Genomic DNA, 19,462 nt, shown 5'->3' on the forward strand with positions numbered 1-19,462 from the left:
TTATGTTTTAGGTTTCTATATTCTAGAGTACATATGGGATTTTTGGGTATTCCTGAAACCTCCTTAAACTATTAACATACTTCACTCTCCTGCTTATCTTAAAATATCTAAGTAATAATACAGTCTTAATCACTACCATTTATTTATTACTATTTTATTATATTCTATATGCTAGGCACTCACTGTATTAAGATCAAAACTATAGTTGTGAAGAAAATAGACACTGCTTATTAGTTTTATCAGGAGAGATGTTAATCAAATAACATTTGTTGATATATGATATATGTTCTGTTAGAGTAAGAAATGTATATTTTGGAAAATATTTTAAGGAGAATATTGTGAGCTCCTTTTATCTGTGACTTGCCATGATATGTTTTTGCTAAATATCCTGGCACTAATAAGAATAAACTCAAAATGGATTAAAGGTTTACATGTAAGTTGCAAAACCATAAACATACTAGAAGAAAACATAGTAAAATGTCAGACATGTCTCTTAGCAATATTTTTGCAGATACAGTTCCTTGGGCAAGGCAAACAAAGGAACCAATAGACAAATGGGACATCAATCTAAAAAACTTCGTGCAGAATAAAATAAACCATCTACAAAATGTGAAGGGATCCCACTGAATGAATGGGAGAACATATTTGCCAATGATACATCTGAAAAGCAGTTAACCAACAATGAGGTATCACCTCACACCTGTCAGAATTGCTATCATCCATAAATTAACAAGCAAGTTCTGGCAAGGATGTAAGAAAAGGGAACCCTTGTGCACGGTTGATGGGAATGAAGACGGGTGCAGCCACTGTGGAAAACAGTATGGTGTTTTCTCAAAAAGTTAAAGATTTTTAAATAAAATTAAAAATTTTGACCCAGTAATCCCACTTCTGGGAATATATCCCAAGAATCTCGAAACACTAATTTGAAAAAATATATGCACTCTTGCCCTGCTGGTGTAGCTCAGTGGATTGAGCATCATCCCATAGACCAAGAGGTCTCGGGTTTGATTACCAGTGAGGGCACATGCCCAGGTTGCAGGCTAGATCCCCAGTAGAGGGTTGCAACAGGCAGCTGATTCATGTGCCTCTCTCATTGATGTTTCTGTCTGTCTCCTCCCTTCCTCTTTGAATTCAATAAAAATATTTTTAAAAAATGCACTCTTATGTGCATTGCAGTGTTATTTACAATAGCTAAGATCTGGAAACAGCTTAAGTGCCCATTAGTAGATGAGTGGATAAAAAAGCTGTGATCCATTTACACAATGGAATACTATTTGGCCATAACAAAAAGGAAATCTTGCCTTTTGTGACAGCATGGAAGGACCTGGAAATTATGCTAAGTGAAATAAGCCAGTCAGAGAAAGACAAATACCATATGATTTTACTTATATGTGGAATTGAATGAACAAAGTAAACTGATGAACAAAATAGAAACAGGCTCGTAGATACAGAGAACAGACTAACAGCTGTCATAGGGGAGGGACTCTGGGGGACTGGATGAAAGAAGGCGAAGGGATTAAGCAAAAAGAACATACATACATAATACTTAGGGACAGACAACAGTGTGGTGATAGCCAGAGGGAAAGGGGTGTAGGGGTAGCTGGAGGTGAGCAAAAGGGGAGAAAATCAGGATGGAAAGAGGCTTTGTTCAGGGCCATGGACATACGATGCTCTGTGCAGAAGATGTTTTGTTGAGTTGTACACTTGAAATCTGATTGGTTTTGTGAGCCAATGTCACACCAATAAATTCAATTAAAAAGTACCAAAACCCCAAAACTATGAAATTGTACACTGTATGTATCAGCAGTATATTTCAATAGGAGTTACGCTTTAATAAAGCTGTGAAAATGACTCCACATTAGAAAAAAGAAAATTTACAAAAAATAAAAAAACGACAGTGCTGGCACTAAAGTTAGTCTGCCTGCATTTGAATCCTGGCTCTCCCACTTGGTGCTAGATGTATGACCTTGGGTGATTTAGTTTACTTCTATTTTTCAATTTTGTCATTTGTAAAATGAGGATAAAAAGGAGCTGCTTTATAGAATTATTTTATTAAATACATTAATGTACTGAAAGAACTTATAAAAGTATCCTGTACGTAATTGCTCAGAAAGGGAGCTGCTATTATTATTTCCATTTATTTTCTCTCATTCTCATAACAACTCCATAAAGTAATGATACCCTTTTGTAACTGAAACGCAGGTTTGGCTGCCTACCACAAGGGAAGAGGTTTATTTGGGTGCTGGGACCTGGCAGAATGGTGGACTCCTGCTTCAAAGACCATCTCTTATAGGGATAGGGAGGGGAGGGCTTTTTTTTTTCTGTTCAATTATTTTGCTAACTTTTGGCGTGCTGGGCCCTGTGAATTCATCGTTTTAACTTTGGGCACTCTTGGTTCTGTTCCGTCGTCTTTCTAGCTTTTGATGTGCATGCCCTCTTTCTAGCTTTTAACTGCTCAGGCTCTGTCCATTCATCCTTTTAGCTTTTGGCACACCCAGTGTAAGAACCTACCCCTGTGCCATGTTGGCCATTGGGGAAGACTCCCTGACTGTCTATTGTAACACTTTCTTATTCATTTAGTCATATATTCATTTGCTCATTTTAAGTCCTAGATAAAGGATAGGAAAGTGAAATTAAGTCCCAAGATTATTGGACTTGCCTAGTTAAGGCACACAACTAACAATGAACAAAATTGGAGTACAGTTTCATTTTTGTGTGTTCTCCAAGCTTTAGTTTTCACATTTTAAAAATCAAGAATAATCCTGATCTCACAGCTCTGTTGTGAAGCATAAAGAGTGTATACAAATGCCCAACCAAGTCTTTGGTTTCTGTATATAATATCAGTAACTAAGTAATTTAATAATATACTATGTAAAATGAGATAATATGGTGAATTTGTGTATTTTTTTAAAAGACAAGTTTTATATTTATTTGCTAATAAAACTTTACTGTTTCCACACATGTGCATACTCTTTAGTTTTTCTTTCTTAAAGAATTAAATTCAAAAAAAGATAAGGAAATTAAAGGTTGAATTACTTAGAAGTTGCCAGGATATACTCAAAAGTATTGTTACCAAATAATGGGCTAAAGCATACATATTTTAAATTACAGCATATTTTATTGTTTTGAACATTTCCATGGCCATAGCATGGAGTAACTAACTTAAAATCATTGACCAAGTAGACTTGGGCCAGATATTTACCTAGGAATTGCTTATTAGGAATAAAACCACCGATTTGCTAAAGGTTTCATTTTCTAGTTTGGTATTTTACCAGAAATTGTTTCATTTTTATTGCCTTAAATAAAACCTTGGCACTGTTATTGGTAATTTCTTCATTAGTTATTATCTAGAGCAGTTCTAGTTCATAATTTTTATGATGGATATATTTTATATCTTTATGATCCAGTCTTGTACCCACCCAGTAGCAACATGTTTCTGTTGAGCACTTGAAATGTGACTAGTGCAACCAAGGACCTGAAATTTTATTTTCATGTAATTATAATTAATTCACATATAATTTTATAAATAGCCATGTATCAGTGGTTGCTACCATATTGGAGAGTGCAGGTTTAGATCATAGCTTCAAGTTTTTTAGTGTAAAATAAATATTAAATGAGTGACTACTACTAAATGGTTTCTCAGGAATTTTATTTTATTCCTAGAGGCCTGATGCACGAAATTTGTGCAAGAGTAGGCCTTTTTCCCCCGGCTGCTGGCACTGGCTTCCCTCTAGCACCTGGGACCCAGGCTTCCCCTTGCAGCCCTGGCTTCGTCCGGAAGGTCATCTGGTGTAATTAGGATATTACGCTTCTATTATTATAGATTAGAAGCCTAGCGCACGAAATCATGTGGCCCCACCCACCCACGTGGCCTCGCTGTGCTTGCAGCCCTGCTCATCCATGTGCACCTTGCCGCGCTCACAGCCCCACCCACCCGTGCCTGTCTTTGGTCATTATAGCGTTAGGACCACAGCTCTATACACACACACACACACACACACACACACACACCTGTGTGTGTGTGTGTGTGTGTATAAAATTTAATATCTCATTGCAGATAGCAAAATATAATGAAATTTTCCACTTTTGTCTTACATTTTTAGGTTAGGTGTCAAGCAAATTGGGGATAAGCTACTTCATTTCTTTGGTGGTCTCTATTTTTTATACAGAAAAGGAGGATTTTTGTGCCTATTTTATAAAGTTGTTGGAAGATTTAAGTGATATAATAAATGAGATGTTCTTTACATAGGTTCTCGTATCATATATTTAATGCTCTATTAATCTTATTTGCATTACTACTTGTACTAATAAATAATAGTTGCCTTTTTTCTGTTAACCATTTTTTATTTTACTTAAAATGTTTTTCTTTTCTTTTTAGCCACTGATCTGGTGCTGAGAAAAGTTATCAACTTTTCAGACTGTACAGTTTGTCTTGATAAACGGAATGCTAGTGGCAAAATAGAGTTTTACCAGGATCCTTTGTTATATAAATGTTCCTTCAGAACTCGACTGCATTTTACTTATGATAACCTAAATTCCAAGATGCCGTCTGTTATTAAAGTAGGTGTTTCTTTTTCTGGTATTGATTTGCATGTCTCTAGTTTCTTCATTGGCTCCTGTGCATGCTAATTATTATTAAAAAACAAGAAATTAACCTCATAAATGTATATGCCATTTATTTTAACACCATTTATTTTTATACAAAAGTTTTAGTTACATTTGTAAGTTCTATTTTATATTATATACTATATTATATTTATAACATTTTGCATTATGTGTTCTAGGAGAGATACTTGGGGACCTATTTTTTTTTTTTTGTGTGTGTGTGACTTTAGTTTCCTTTTACTTTGTCCAGCTGCTTATTAGTGTTTTTTTCTTCAAGTAGTTCGAGGAGATCATATAAAAAAGTATTTTTATGCCCACAGTGGACTGATTATCAATCTATATTTAAATTGTTATAATTTGTTTAGCATGGCCGGGTGACTGTAGTTATTGTCTCTTCTTTTTCTTCCATAAATTTATAAGGCTTGATTTGCTAACCTGATATCTAATTGGTTCAGAAAATATTAGTTTTTGACCTCTGGTTTCAAAATATAATTAAAATCTCAGAGTATGGGAATTTTTCAGGTAAAGTCTTTTGATACATGTGAAAATTTGTTGTTCTCCAAGGAATTGGTATGATTATCAATGTGTATAGTCTCAAGTGTAAATCTTTTGTTCTTTGATTACATAACTGTTTTCTAAACCTCCATGTATTTATGTATCTTAGAAAAATATTCCCAAAGTGACTTGTGATATTGATAACGAAGTTTTAATGCGAAATGAGTTTTTATTAATGAATTAGTGACCTGGTGTGTGAAATTGTGCAGCCTCCCCCACCCGCCTGCCGCCTCGCCTTGATTACCCTTAACCTCTCCACCCAGAGCTCGAGTGCACCTGGCCCCGCCCCCAACCCCTCTGGCCTTCTCTTGCCGCTTCAAGCCCCGCCCTTGGCCCTGCAAGTCACCTCTGGCTGGTCCCGCCTCCTCTGGACGTCTCCCCACTTCCATCTCCGGAGCAACGTGGCGGCTCTGCCCCGCACACAGCCTCCTGCTGAACACTTGTTATGGCGTGAGGGCATCATGACCATTAGCATATTAGCTCTTTATTATATAGGATTACATGCCTCTGAATACTAAAATTTTGTAATGGAAAAGTGAGCCCTAAGTCTGAACACTGGTATTGACTGCTGTGCTTGTTCGGGTGTGGCTGCATAAAGTATTGTTTTTACATTAAAAAAACATATAAAACTTTTGATTTTATGTAGCTCTCTGATACTTAAATTTATACATGAAATCCACCTGATTTTCTTTGGTAGTGCTCAGTCATGAGTGTTTTTCTCCCTGTCCCCCATCTCCCCTCCTCCGCCTCCCCACTGTGTATAGTGGTTTGATTAAATTCTGTTACTTTTCCCTTCTATTTTTGAATTAGCTTCTTTGGCAAAGATAACCATGGAAGAATATTAATTCAATAGTATTGCTACTTCTGTCTCAGGATAATGGGCTTACTTTCCATCTTTAGTCTTGAACCTGCTAGTAAAGTTGGAGAATGTTAAGGTGGATCCAAGATATATTTTGCAAACAAGTAATGGATACATGGAAGCCTTCCTATGTAAAATTATCTTATTGATCATTAGTACAAAATTAGCTGTATGTTCTAGGATGTAGCTAAATTAGAGGAAAGTAAAATAAATGAACTTGAAGAAAACTTAGTGTTGGAATTTAAGTAAGTTTGTGTTCTCAAAATTGGCATTTTATTATACAACACTCCTTAATATAAATAAGCTTGTTGATAGCTGTTTTTTGACTTTGGTAATCACTAAATATAAGATAACATATTATGCTCAACTGAAATAAAAGTTTGAGTTCTTTTTATTAAGACTATGTATTGTGATGTAAGATTTACCATTTTGAATTAGACCCGTCAGTCCTCCAACTTCTAGTCCTAAGAAATATGGACTTGGTTGAACCTCATTGATCACCTCAAAGAAGGATTTCCCAAAATGTTCCAAATGCCCTAATTATTTGTGAAACTCTCTCATGTTTGTTTGTTTAAGTGTTTTTTGAGTTTATTTATTTATATTTTGGGTAAGCTTTTTATGATTTTTCTATCTTTTGAGAGAGATATTTTATAAGGGTACATAATTAATTTAACATTTCCCCCATTTTTGAAAATTTACATTTTTTTCATTTTTCAGAGGAATAAAAGTCTGCACATAAAGCTTTGAACACATATCTGATTAATTTCTTAGGAATGATTTCTATAATTGCAAATATCATATTGAGGGACTTAAACTTTTTAAGACCTGTGATCTATATTACAAAATTGTTTCCAGAAAGGTTTACCCAGTGTAAATGCTCATGAACATGTAAGTGAGAGCTTATATTACACACTTGTGATCTTTACGTATGATCATGTTTTAAAACTTTCCAATTTGTTGAGCAAAAAATATGTATATTTTAATTAACATTTATTTGATTATTAGTTAAGTTACATTTATTGAGAATATGTTCACTTATAATTTGTTCTTTGAAAAATCCATTTAGATTTTTTTTCTATTTTTCTACTGGTGATTAATCTTACTGATTTTAGGATATATATCATATTAAAATATATAAAATATATATTTAAAGATACATATTTTAAATATGTAGGGTGGGGCAAACTTAGGTTTACAGTTGTGAGTACATGAAATAGTTAATTCTTATATTATTATTAATTATTGTATATTCCATATGAACAACTATAAACCTACTTTTGTTCCACCCTATATCTATATATCTGTCTGTCTATATCTATCTATCTATCTAAAAGGTTGATTTTTTTGTCATTGATTTTGCTAAGATGGTTTATTATTGGTGCCATACAGTATTTAAAATGATGTGGTGAAAATTAAAAATGAAATTGCCTATGACCTAGCAATTCCACTTCTGGGTATTTTTCTGAAGAAACCCAAAACACTAATTCAAAATTATATATGCACCCCTATGTTCATTGCAGAGTTATTTACAATAGCCAAGCTATGGAAGCAACCAAGTTTTCCATCAGTAGATGAATGGATAAAAAAACAGTGGTGCATGTATACTAGTACAATGGAATATTACTTGGCCATAAAAAAGAATGAAATCTTACTATCATTTGTGATAACATGGAGGGTATTATGCTAAGTGAAATAAGTCAGAAAAAGACAAATACCATATGATTTCACTCAATGTGGAATCTAAAGAACAAAGTAAATGAACAAACAAAATAGAAAATGACTCATAGGTGAAGAGAACAGGTGATGGTTGCCAGGGGGTTTGGGGGATACTAGATGAAGGGATTTAGAAGTAGTTGCAAAAATAGTCACAGGGAAAGTTTAGCATAGGGATATAGTCAATGCTATTGGTATAGTCAATGCTATTGTAATAACTCTGTATGGTGCCAGGTGGCTACTTGAATTATTGGGGGTGGGGTGGTCACTTCCTATATAATAAAAGGCTAATATGCAAATGGACCAAACGGCGGAACGACCGGTTGCTATGATGTGCATTGACCACCAGGGGGAAGACGCTCACTGCAGAAGCTGCCACCTGGTGGTCAGTGTGCTCCCACAAGGGGGAGCACTGCTCAGCCAGAAGCTGGGCTCACCTCTGGTGAGCACAGTGGCAGTGGCGGGAGCCTCTCTCGCCTCCGGGGCAGTCAGACATCCTCTGAGGGCCCTCGGACTGCGAGAGGGCTCGGGCTGAGGGACCTCCCCCCTACGAGTGCATGAATTTTGTGCACTGGACCTCTAGTAAATTATATAATTTTCCTGTACACCAAAAGGTTGTGTGTTTGATTCCTGGTAAGGGCACATACCCAGGTTTTGGGTTTGATCCTTGATCAGAGTTAAGTGCGGAAGGCAGCCGATTGATGTTTCCCCTCTCACATCTCTCTCTCTCTCTCTCTCTCTCTCTCTCTCTCTCTCTCTCTCTCTCTCTTTCTCTCTCTCTCTCTCTCTCTCTCTCTCTCTCTCTCTCTCTCTCTCTCTCTCTCTCTCTCGGTGTGTGTGTGTGTGCACCTCTCTCCTTTCTCTAAAATCAATATAACTTGTTTGAAAATTAAAATTATTAGGTAGACCCAAATTGAGGGAGTGAGATTTCACTGAGGGACATTCAACAAAATACCTGACCAGTATACCTCTAAACCAGGGGTCCTCAAACTTTTCAAACAGGGGGCCAGTTCACTGTCCCTCAGACCGTTGGAGGGCCGGACTATAGTTTAAAAAAAAACTACTATCAGATTCCTGTGCACACTGCACATATCTTATTTTGAAGTAAAAAACCAAAACGGCAAAAACACCCGCATGTGGCCCGCGGGCCGTAGTTTGAGGACGCCTGCTCTAAACAATCAAGGTCATTGACAAACTAGAAAAGTCTGATAACCTGTTACAGACCAGAGGAAACTAAAGAAACATGACAGCTAAACACAAGGTGGCTTCCTGGGTAGAATCCTGGAAGAGAGATCAGACATACGTGGAAAAACTAATGAAATCGGAATGAAGCATGTAGTAGCAGACAGTAATATACCAATGTTTGTTTCGTAGTTGTGACAAAAGTACCACATGGTGACAGAATGTTAACAATAGGGAACCGGATGAGGAATATCTGGGATCTCTCTGTATGACCTTTCAATGTTTTTAGAAGATTGCAACTATTTTAAAGTAAAAATTTTATTTTTTAAAACATTTAAACAAAAAAAGGATGTGGAAGAGAAATCTCAAATGAAGAAGAGGTTGACAGGTCTGTCCTGCAGACTTCTCCTCTCCTTTTCCTCCTCCTCACCATTTTCTTACCTCTTCATGGTCTGTTTAGTGTATGATTTTTAAGGTCAGTTTTAAGAAATCTGTATTCTTAGTTGAATATGGCATTTATACCCCTCCCCCAATACAGCTTTCTTCACCTTCAAGTACAAATTTTTTGTCTTTAGTTCTAAAATTATAATGATTACCATTACTTCTTTTTCATGTTTCATAGACATTCAAATACCAGTGAGTCAAAATAAACCTTCCGAGAGACTTGACTTTATGGCTTAATTGGTTCTATTCCATGTTTATATAACAGCAGGAAACCATTATACTGAGGCTGTGTTTAGATTCCATTGATGTCTCTTTCTATGAGGAGAACTTTGATTGACTTCTATATATTCTATTTCCTAGTAATGAAACTTATTACTTTCTTATAATTGATTCATGTTATAAATTTTATCATGTTTAAATCTATTATTTAAAATTTATTTGAAAAATTTCCCCAAACATATATTTCCCTTGGTTTTTCATATTTGGCTATCAAAATTTTATTATGTTCATACCTCCATAGTTAAATGTTAGTAATTTTCTCTCCTAACATGTTTTTAGGATGTGTGTGTATTCTTTTTGGTTAATAATAGCTGGAAAGAGTGATTAAAGTTTTACTAAAATGATATCATGAAGCTTTTATTCTTGGTTGTGACAGAGATCTTTGTTTTTTTTTTTGGGGGGGAGTACTATCATACTCTTAGCATTATAGAGTGGGTGCAGTAGTCCTCCCTTATCTACAGTTTTGCTTTCCATGGTTTCAGTTTCCCTCAATCAACTATGATCCAACAATATTAAATGGAAAATTCTAGATTTAAACAATTCAAAGTTGTTTTTTAAACCTTTTAATTGAATTTATTGGGGTGACATTGGTTAATGAAATTTTATAGATTTTAATTAAAATATAACCTCTCATTGACATACAGTAGTATGGTGATTACCAGAGCCACGGTGGTGGGGGTGGGGGAAGGGGGTGTGAGGGGATAAAGGGAGAGTAAATGGAGAATAAGAGGTGATGGAAGGAGACTTGACTTGGGGTGGCGAATAATTCATGTTTTAAGTTGCGCACCATTTCGAGTAGTGTGATGAAATCTTACTACATCCTGCTCCATCCTGCCCGGATGTGAATCATCTCTTTGTCGGGCATATCCATGCTGTGTATGCATCCTGCCCGATAGTCACTTAGTAGTCCTCTTGGTTGTCAGATCCACTATCGTGGTATTTCAGTGCTTTTGTTCAAGTAACCCTTATTTTATTTGCTAATGGCCCTTAAATGCAAGAGTAGTGATGCTGGCAATTTGGATAGGCCAAAAAGAAGCCTTCAAGTGTTTCCTTTAAGGAAAATATATGTATGTTTAGGAGAAAGCATAGGATATATAGGGTTCAGTACTAACTGGAATTTCAGGCATACACTAGGGGTCTTGGAATTATCTCCTGCAGATAAGTGGGTTACTGCTGTATTTTGGTTACATAACTTACTTTCTGAAAATCTAGTGTGACTATATCTTTTCATTATTTCTGTTTGTATTTACATCATTTGGCTTAATATAGTTTCTATCTAAAGTTTATTGATCAGAGCACAATTTGTTTAATTCCTAAGATTTTAGAATAAACTGTTATTTTGGCTTTAATGTTAGAAATGTTTGGGACATTACTATTGCTATTCCAGTTAAGATTTAACGTTTCTCTACCTATGCTAAAAGATACGCCCTTTGAACATGATTTGTTGATGTTTTTATTTTTTCAAAATACAGATTCACACCTTAGTAGAGAGTTTGAAACTTTCTATCACAGATCAACAACTGCCTATGTTTATCCGTATAATGCAACTTGGGATTGCTCTTTACTATGGAGAAATAGGCAATGTTAAAGATGGAGAAACTGAAGACTTTACCTGTCATAATAAAGATACGTCAGGAAACATAACAGGTAAATATAATAAAAATTTATTTTAGAACTATTGTTCTTACAAAGTGTTTTCCTAATTGTGAAACTTTAAAAATACATTAGATTGAGGTTTACAGTTCTAATGTGGTGGCATTATTTTATTTTGGTTGTTTGACACTACTTTGATTTTTTTCCTACATGCTTCATACTATTTTGATTTTTCTACATGGTAAAAATAACTAATATTTCTAGTAGGTAAAAGTGTTCAGAATGTATATTGTACAAAAGTTAAAGTAGTGCAACCTCGAGATTTCCTAGAAATTATTATATTTAAAAAAATATTTTTTATTGATTTAAGAGAGGAAGGGAGAGAGAAGGATAGAAACATCAATGATGGATCATTGATCAGCTGCTTCCTGCACGTCCCCTACTAGGAATTGGGCCCATAACCCTGGGCATGTGCCCTTGAAATGCAGTAATGTTAAGAGACTGGTGGAATTTGTCTTTACAAGATGAAATAAGACCAGCTGGAATTTAAATCTTTAGTCTCTGTTAATTTGTTACCAAATAAAAATTGTTCGCTATAATTTTTCGTCTGTAGAATAAGAAAAGATACTAATTTATGTTAAATGCAAATAAGAGTCACCAACACTATTATTTTCTTTACAATGTGTAAGAATAATTTCATTATAACATTTGCTTTCATCCTTTGGGATAATTATTTTTTTTGGGGTGTGCATTTTGCCCAGGAGTAATTGCCATTCTCTCTCTCTCTCTCTCTCTTTCTCTCTCTCTCTCTCTCTCTCTCTCTCTTTTTATTTCTGGGTGCATCAGGGAATCAGGAACTTTTCTTGTAGTTTTCTAATGTTATGTTTCTAAGAAAAGTCAGTTTTTTTAGCACTCTAGCCTTATTTTTGGGAAGTAGGGTTTTTTATTGTTTAAATTAATGAGTGAAATGCCAGTAAATTTATTTATTTATTTTATTTATCAACTACATTTAAAATTATGTGGTAAATAAAATTATGTGGTAAACTGCTTTCCATAAAACATTAAATATGGCTAATGAAAGGAGATTGAGCCTGGCCTGTGTTGCTCAGTGGTTGAGTGTCAACCTATGAACCAGGAGGTCATGGTTTGATTTCCAGTCAGGGCACATGTCCAAGTTGTAGGCTCGATTCCTCAGTATGGGGTGTGGAGGAGGCAGTTGATCAGTGATTCTCTCTCATCATTAATGTGTCTATCTCTTTCTCCCTCTCCCTCTCTGAAATAAAAAAATATATATTTTAAAAAAAAGGAGATTGACACAGTATAATATATAGAAACTTAAAGGTGGTAATGCTAAATTATTGGTTTAAAATAATAACCAATGTATGATTTGGTCATACTTTTTATGTAGAAAGAAAGATGTGGGAGATACATTTTAACAGAATTTATCTTACTAATTTTTTAAAATGAAATCCTTTTGACTTAATTTAAAATCATTTTATTTTGGTTGACAGGTGTTGAAGATGAAACAAGAATAGATATGCCTTATCCTTCTCAGTTCAAAGGTCAAGAGTTGTATTTACAGCAAGAGGATGAACAGTCACAGGGATGGGTATCATGGGCCTGGTCATTTGTGCCTGCAATTGTGAGTTATGATGATGGTGAGGAAGACTACCTTGGAAATGATCCAACTTCAACTACGCATCAGCAGAAATCTCAGACTTTGAAGGATCCTATTGTTTCTATAGGATTTTACTGTACAAAGGCAACAGTGACTTTCAAAGTAAGTTTCTTTTTTCTTGCTATTCATCTCTCTCAGCTTAATGTTTAAATTTTTATTTCTAACTAGAGGCCCAGTGCATGAAATTCATGCACGGGGTGGGGGTGTCCCTCAGCCCAGCCTGCACCCTCTCCAATCTGGGATCCCTCGGGGGATGTCCGACTGCCCGTTTAGGCCCTATCCTACCGAGATCGGGCCTAAACGGGCAGTTGGACATCCCTCTCACAATCCAGGACTGCTGGCTCCCAACTGCTCGCCTGCCTGCCTTCCTGATTGCCCCTAACCGCTTCTGCCTTCCAGCCTAATCACCCCCTAACCACTCCCCTGCCAGCCTGATTGATGCCTAACTGCTCCCCTGCCAGCCTGATTGCTCCTAACTGCCCTCCCCTGCAGGCCTGGTCACCCCTAACTGCCCTCCCCTGCAGGCCTGGTCACCCCTAACTTGTTCAACTTGGATTTGAAGAATGTATGGAATTAATTTGTGGTTCATATTTCGATCAGAAAACAAGGTCATGTTTCTACATTAGCATTCTGAACAGTTGATATCAATCCAACAAAAATCATGCCAAATTAAATGTAGCATTTAAAAAATAATGCTGAAAATTGTTCTTGTAATGTTTGAGTCCTTTTAATCAATTAATTGCTTTTTCTCTACAATAATTGTAGACAGCTGAAAGGTGATTAAGTTTAAAATATTCAGTTTTACTTATGCATTTTAGATTATGGAATTGCACTTGAAAACAGCAACATGTGTGTGTACTAGTTCTGGGAATCATCCAAAAAACAAAGGCTTATATTATATAAAAATATTTTTGTTATGAGAAGTGAGAGTACTTAGTTGATTCTCAGTATAAAAAGATTATCATACTTAAAATGATAAACTTTTTGGTTCAATAAATTCTATTTGACTAAGTTAAACATGTTTTACTCTCTTTTATGTTGACTTTATATTTAAGGTTGAAGAATTTATATCCATTTCGCAAGAATAAGGGGCACTGAATCATTAGCAAACATGGGCAGAATACCCTTTAAAATTTTTTATTTTGGAATAGTTTTAGATATACAGAAAAATTGCAGAGATAGTACAGACAGTTCACATATACTTACACAGTTCCCATATTGCTAACCTCTTTACTTTTCCCAGTACATCTGTCATACCTAGGATGCCAGTATTAGTGCATTACTGTTGAATTTCAGAATTTAATTGAATTTCATAATGTCCCTTTTCTGGTACATGATCCAAACCAGGATACCACATTGCATTTAGAAAACTACCTTTTAAAATAATTTATCTAATTTTTGAATACATACAAACGATGTGTTGTAAGCTTCAGTGGAACAATAAAATATTTTTTCTTTTGTCAGCTATAAAGTACGTGTTATCTAGTTATTTGTTGCATGATTGAATGAGTCAGACATACTGTGAGGTACATATTTTGAAAATAAACACCTATGAACCTATTTCCTTCATAGAACTAGCGTTTCGTTGAATCTGATTGTGCTTCCTCACAGCTTTCTTTTTGGTTGCAAATGGAGAGAAATCTAAGAAATGATTGAAATAAACCTGGCTGAATATATTAGTGAATATAAAATGAATTGAGGTTAAAATATAAAAACTTTGGCAGAATATATGAACCCTTTTATTACTATGGGACTGTTATAGGTGCACAGCTTTCACCATTTAAAGCAAGATTGGTAAGAAAAAGGAGTTAAATATAAGGTGGTATAGGTATTAAATTATCTATCTGAGCTTAGACTAGCATATTCAACCTTTTTACCATGGATAATCTGTTACAGCTGTTTTCGTTGCACCTGTTTTCCTGCTTAATAATTAAATTTCCCCAATCTTAAAATTGGCCGTGTTTCCATCAATCCATCATAATGACAGTTTATTGCCATTTAATACTAATTTGACTTAACATTCTTATATTATTTCTTAGCTCACTGAAATGCAAGCGGAAAGTAGTTATTATAGTCCTCAGAAAGTAACATCTAAAGAAGTATTGTGTTGGGAACAAGAAGGAACCACAATTGAGGTAAGGTAATCTTTCAACATTTAACATATATTTTTAAAATCTTTTGACAGTTCTTAAAGTTAGTATTGAATGAATATAGGTTTTAATCATAATTGGTATGTTTAAAATATATTTATAGTTTTGTATTTCTGTTTTAATTGTTAGTAGTATTGAAATATTTTTAACAAAGATTTTACTGTAATATGCAACGTTAATTTATTTTTTCATTTAACTTGTGTGTGCTCATATGTATGTGTGCATTAGTGTTCATGAAGTTTCAGTCATTGAGATACAAAGGTTTGAGGATACAGGGACAAGTAAGAAGTTTCTTACTTTAATAGGATTTATGATCTGAGGAGAATAAATTTGAAAAGGCTCTGTTCTAAAGATGTTTTGACTGATTTAGAAATGCTACAAGGAAAACCTGTAACATTTTTATGAAATTCAAGTTCTTAGTTCTATTTCCTTTCCTCTTATAGGCCCTTATGATGGGAGAGCCTTTCTTTGATTGCCAGATTGGTTTTGTAGGTTGCAGAGCCATGTGCCTTAAAGGAATTATGGGTGTTAAAGATTTTGAAGAGAATATGAATAGGAGTGAAACCGTAAGTCAAAATCTTCGCTTTCCTGCTTTTTTTGGATGGAATGTAGGGATAATGAAGTGCTTATTGAAGTGTTTAACCATACCAAAAAGTCTGTTAGACTACATATATCTTTGGCTTTAGAGAGGAACTTTAACTGTTTTCCCTGTAAGAAATTATAGAGCTCAGGGGAATTTAGAAAGTTGGTAGCACTTAACACCTGGACAGTAGCTCCAAATACTTTCCAATTCATAAATGTTACTTCTTTCTTGTTTATAGCAGCTACTTGGAGTTCCTTTTTGGTTTGTTAAAATGTTCTTTGCCAAAATAGGCAGTGAAAATAGAGACAGCATTCTTGTCTTTTTACAGCACTTCAAGTTGTAGTGATTTCTACTGACTCCTGAATGGGTGTTATAAAACCAAGGTTTTATTTTCTTAAACGGTCTAATGATTTTTCCTCCTGTTAAAAAATTTTGCATTTATATTCAGGAAGCCTGTTTCTTCATTTGTGGTGAAAATTTGAGTATGAAAGGCTTGACATACCTTACAAATTCACTGTTTGATTACCGAAGCCCAGAAAATAATGGTACTCGTGCAGAATTTATCTTGGATGCAACTCATCATAAGGTTAGAGAATATATATTTGAGCCAAGTTCTAGGCTGTGTTTGGGTGGACATCTTATATGACTATTTATTATTGTTATCTTTCTTCTCATCTAATATATTCTTAAGGCTGTTGGTTTACTGAGACATTTAGAATGTTTTCATCCAGCTTCTATAGCCAGAGAAGTTTGAGGAGTTCATAAGGTCTCTACTTTTATGTGGTATGCAGCCACAGTTAGTTTGTTTATCTACTCCCTACTGTTAAAATAGTCATGGAGGAAACATAGAAGTATCTCTTTTAATTTCAGTTACTTTTGGGTTGTAGGATTAATGGGAAGAGATGAAGCATTTCATGTATTACTATGTATATGTCTTAGTGTTAGTTGACTTTTTCATATAAGATGATATTAATGTATTTTCTATGGAATAAATTTAAAAATCCAAAAAATTGTCTGAAGATTAGTGTAATAGAATAAGTAATTTACACTTAACCCTTTTCACTACAGATTTACTTTTATTGTTGAAAGTAAAGAGTTTAATTTAGACCTGCATAATTAACATACTTTTATATATCTTAGATTATCTTTAGTGTTTAAACTGTTTTATATAAGTGTACTGAAATATTTAAGATGGAACTATTTAAGAGTGTACATTATTAAATAGTTTTTGATAGTATTACAGGTCAAGTGTGTACTATCCTCCATTATAGATATTCATTACTCAGACATTATTGATAGAGTGGTCAAAATGTCTAGTGGAACTATAGATGCCCTTTTGTGTGGTTTGTAATAGAGTAACATTACCTTACTTAGAAGTGAATTCTTTGGATAACCTCTGCTTTTTTGTTGTTTTGGAACTCCTTTCAGTTTATACATTTTCTTTGTAGGGATATGTGTCTGATTCTTGACTTACCAGATTTTAAACTCAGAAGTCTCTTCTATACATGTTTTCTGTTTGCTTTGTTGTCAGGAGACATATACTGAGATAGCTGGAATGCAGAGGTTTGGGGCTTTCTACATGGATTACCTATATACAATGGAAAACAACAGTGGCCAAGGTACTGTTTTCTTTCTTTTATGTTTGCTTTTCCTCCAGCTTCATCAGAATCAGTTGGTCCTCTGTTACATTAGATTAACTTTCTGTTACTTTGGGGAATGGTTGAATTTTAATGCCATGTTAATTTTCTTAGATTCTTGACATTTTTAATCTCTTTTTTTGAAGCTGATTGAAACTCATGTACATGGACAACAGTGTAGTGATTGTGGGGTGGTGGGAGGAGCGAGGTGGGTGGAGGTGGAAGAGATAAATAGTGATGGAAAACTAAAATGAAATAAAAAGAAAGGAAAAGACAATTTGTATAATCAGCTAGAATTAGTTATCATGTATCAAATATAAAAATTTTATGCATTAAATTTTATATTACAATAAGTTGTCAAAAGTAGTCAATATTTCCTTTTCTGTATTAAATACATTTTGAAAGTTATATAGATCTTTTAAAAAAAGGTTTTTGTGTGAAGCAGAAATGTGAGAATAAAATCATCTAGAAACTGTGGACATGTAGTGTTTTATTATGTATTTTTATCCTTTTTTGGGCTGTATTTATAAAGCTATTTTTATTATTTTACTAGAGGCCCGGTGCATGAAATTCGTGCACTCAGGTGTGTGTGTGTGTGTGTGGCGTCTCCTTAGTCTGGCCTGCACCCTCTCGCAGTCTAGGAGCCCTCAGGGGATATTTGACTGATGGCTTAGGCCCGCTCTTTGCTTAAACAACAGTGGGACATCCTGGCAGTGGGACATCCTTAGTGGTGCTGCGAGGGGTGAGAGGCTCCCGCCATTGCCGCTGCGCTCACCAGCTGTGAGCCTGGCTTGTGACTGAGCGGTGCGCCCCTATGGGAGTGCACTGACCACCAGGGGGCAGCTCCTGCATTGAGCGTCTGCCCCCTGGTGGTCAGTGTGCATCATAGTGACGGGTCGTTCCACTGTTTGGTTGATTTGCATATTAGCCTTTTATTATATAGGATTTATTTATTTTTAAAATATGTTTTTATTTACTTTTGAGAGAGGAAGGGGTGGGGAGAGAAACATTGATGAGAGAGAGACATTCATCAACTGCCTCCTGCAGGCCCTTTCAGTAGGTATTGAGCCTGGAACCCAGGCATGTGCTCTGACCAGGAATCGAACCAGCAGCCTCCTGGTGCATGCAACAATTCTCAATTCACTGAGCCACACTGGCCAGGCTTTGTTTTTTTATTCTTATTCTAATTCTTCCTCTAGCAATAAGATATTTTTGAAAATTTAACCATTTTATGTTTGTCTATACATCAGTATATGAGTGTTGTGCTTATTATTCCAATCTTTTTACATGTTGAAAACTTAGTGAAAATAGGTTCACCATGTTTTTGGTTAACTTCATATTTAAGAAAATGATTTCTATTTATTAGGTGATAAGTTAGATATTGTGAATGCAAAGAAGACCAAAACATTTCTCAAGAAGCCAATAGGTAGTATTTAACTATGCACTTAAATAAATGATTATCTATATATATAAAAAGCTAAGCGACCGTCTGACCATCTGCTCGGTAGCTATGATGCGCACTGACTGCCAGGGGGCAAATGCTCAGTGCAGGAGCTGCCGAGTTGCGGTGACTTGGCAGTGGTGGTTCTTGGGTGATGCTCCCCGGAACCAGAGAGGAGGGAGCCTGATTCTGGGGTGCGTCACTCGAGAACCACCCTCTCACAATCTGGGACCCTTTGGAGATGTCAGAGAGCCGGTTTCGGCCCGATCCCCGCAGGCCAGACCGAGGGATCCTATCTGCTGGAGGGACCCCGCTCACTCCGCATACAACCTTTGAGCTGTGGTGCTGCCCCAGGTACAGCTGGCCGGGGAGGGACTGTGTGAGGTTGACTCCAGGGTGTGTCCAGCCCATCTTGCCCAGTCTTGCCCCACCAGCCACCTTCTAATTAATTTTATTTCAATGGGCACAAATCTGTGCACCGGGCCTCTAGTATATAATATTAAGAATGACAGTGTATACAGAGAACTAAGAGAGATCCATGTAAGTGACTACTTTTGTCTGTGGGTTGAAGATTTCACAGAGGATTTGATCTTGAAGGATCATTGTAGGGGGGAGTTTTACCAATACTCGAAGGAGAACTAACAACTATCCTCTCAAACTGTTTCAAAAATTCCAAGAGGAAAAAATGCTTCCAAACTCTTTCTACAAGGCCAGCATACCACTTCTTTCCCTAAACTTTCTCT

At 35.6% G+C, this 19,462-nt stretch overlaps 1 protein-coding gene across 2 annotated transcripts in view; it reads left to right on the plus strand.

Moving 5' to 3' along the window:
- VPS13B (vacuolar protein sorting 13 homolog B) overlaps window positions 1-19,462 on the plus strand; it is a 593,664-nt gene that overhangs the window by 26,746 nt on the left and 547,456 nt on the right. For both annotated transcript variants that reach the window (XM_008148507.3, XM_054708717.1), the window contains exons 6-12: window positions 4,379-4,560; window positions 11,110-11,284; window positions 12,742-13,010; window positions 14,948-15,043; window positions 15,502-15,624; window positions 16,090-16,227; window positions 17,173-17,260. In XM_008148507.3, the coding sequence (XP_008146729.2) occupies window positions 4,379-4,560; window positions 11,110-11,284; window positions 12,742-13,010; window positions 14,948-15,043; window positions 15,502-15,624; window positions 16,090-16,227; window positions 17,173-17,260 (1,071 nt within the window). The remainder of the gene's footprint in view (window positions 1-4,378; window positions 4,561-11,109; window positions 11,285-12,741; window positions 13,011-14,947; window positions 15,044-15,501; window positions 15,625-16,089; window positions 16,228-17,172; window positions 17,261-19,462) is intronic.

The sequence above is a fragment of the Eptesicus fuscus genome, chromosome 19 (assembly GCF_027574615.1).
Source record: "Eptesicus fuscus isolate TK198812 chromosome 19, DD_ASM_mEF_20220401, whole genome shotgun sequence".
NCBI lineage: Eukaryota > Metazoa > Chordata > Mammalia > Chiroptera > Vespertilionidae > Eptesicus > Eptesicus fuscus.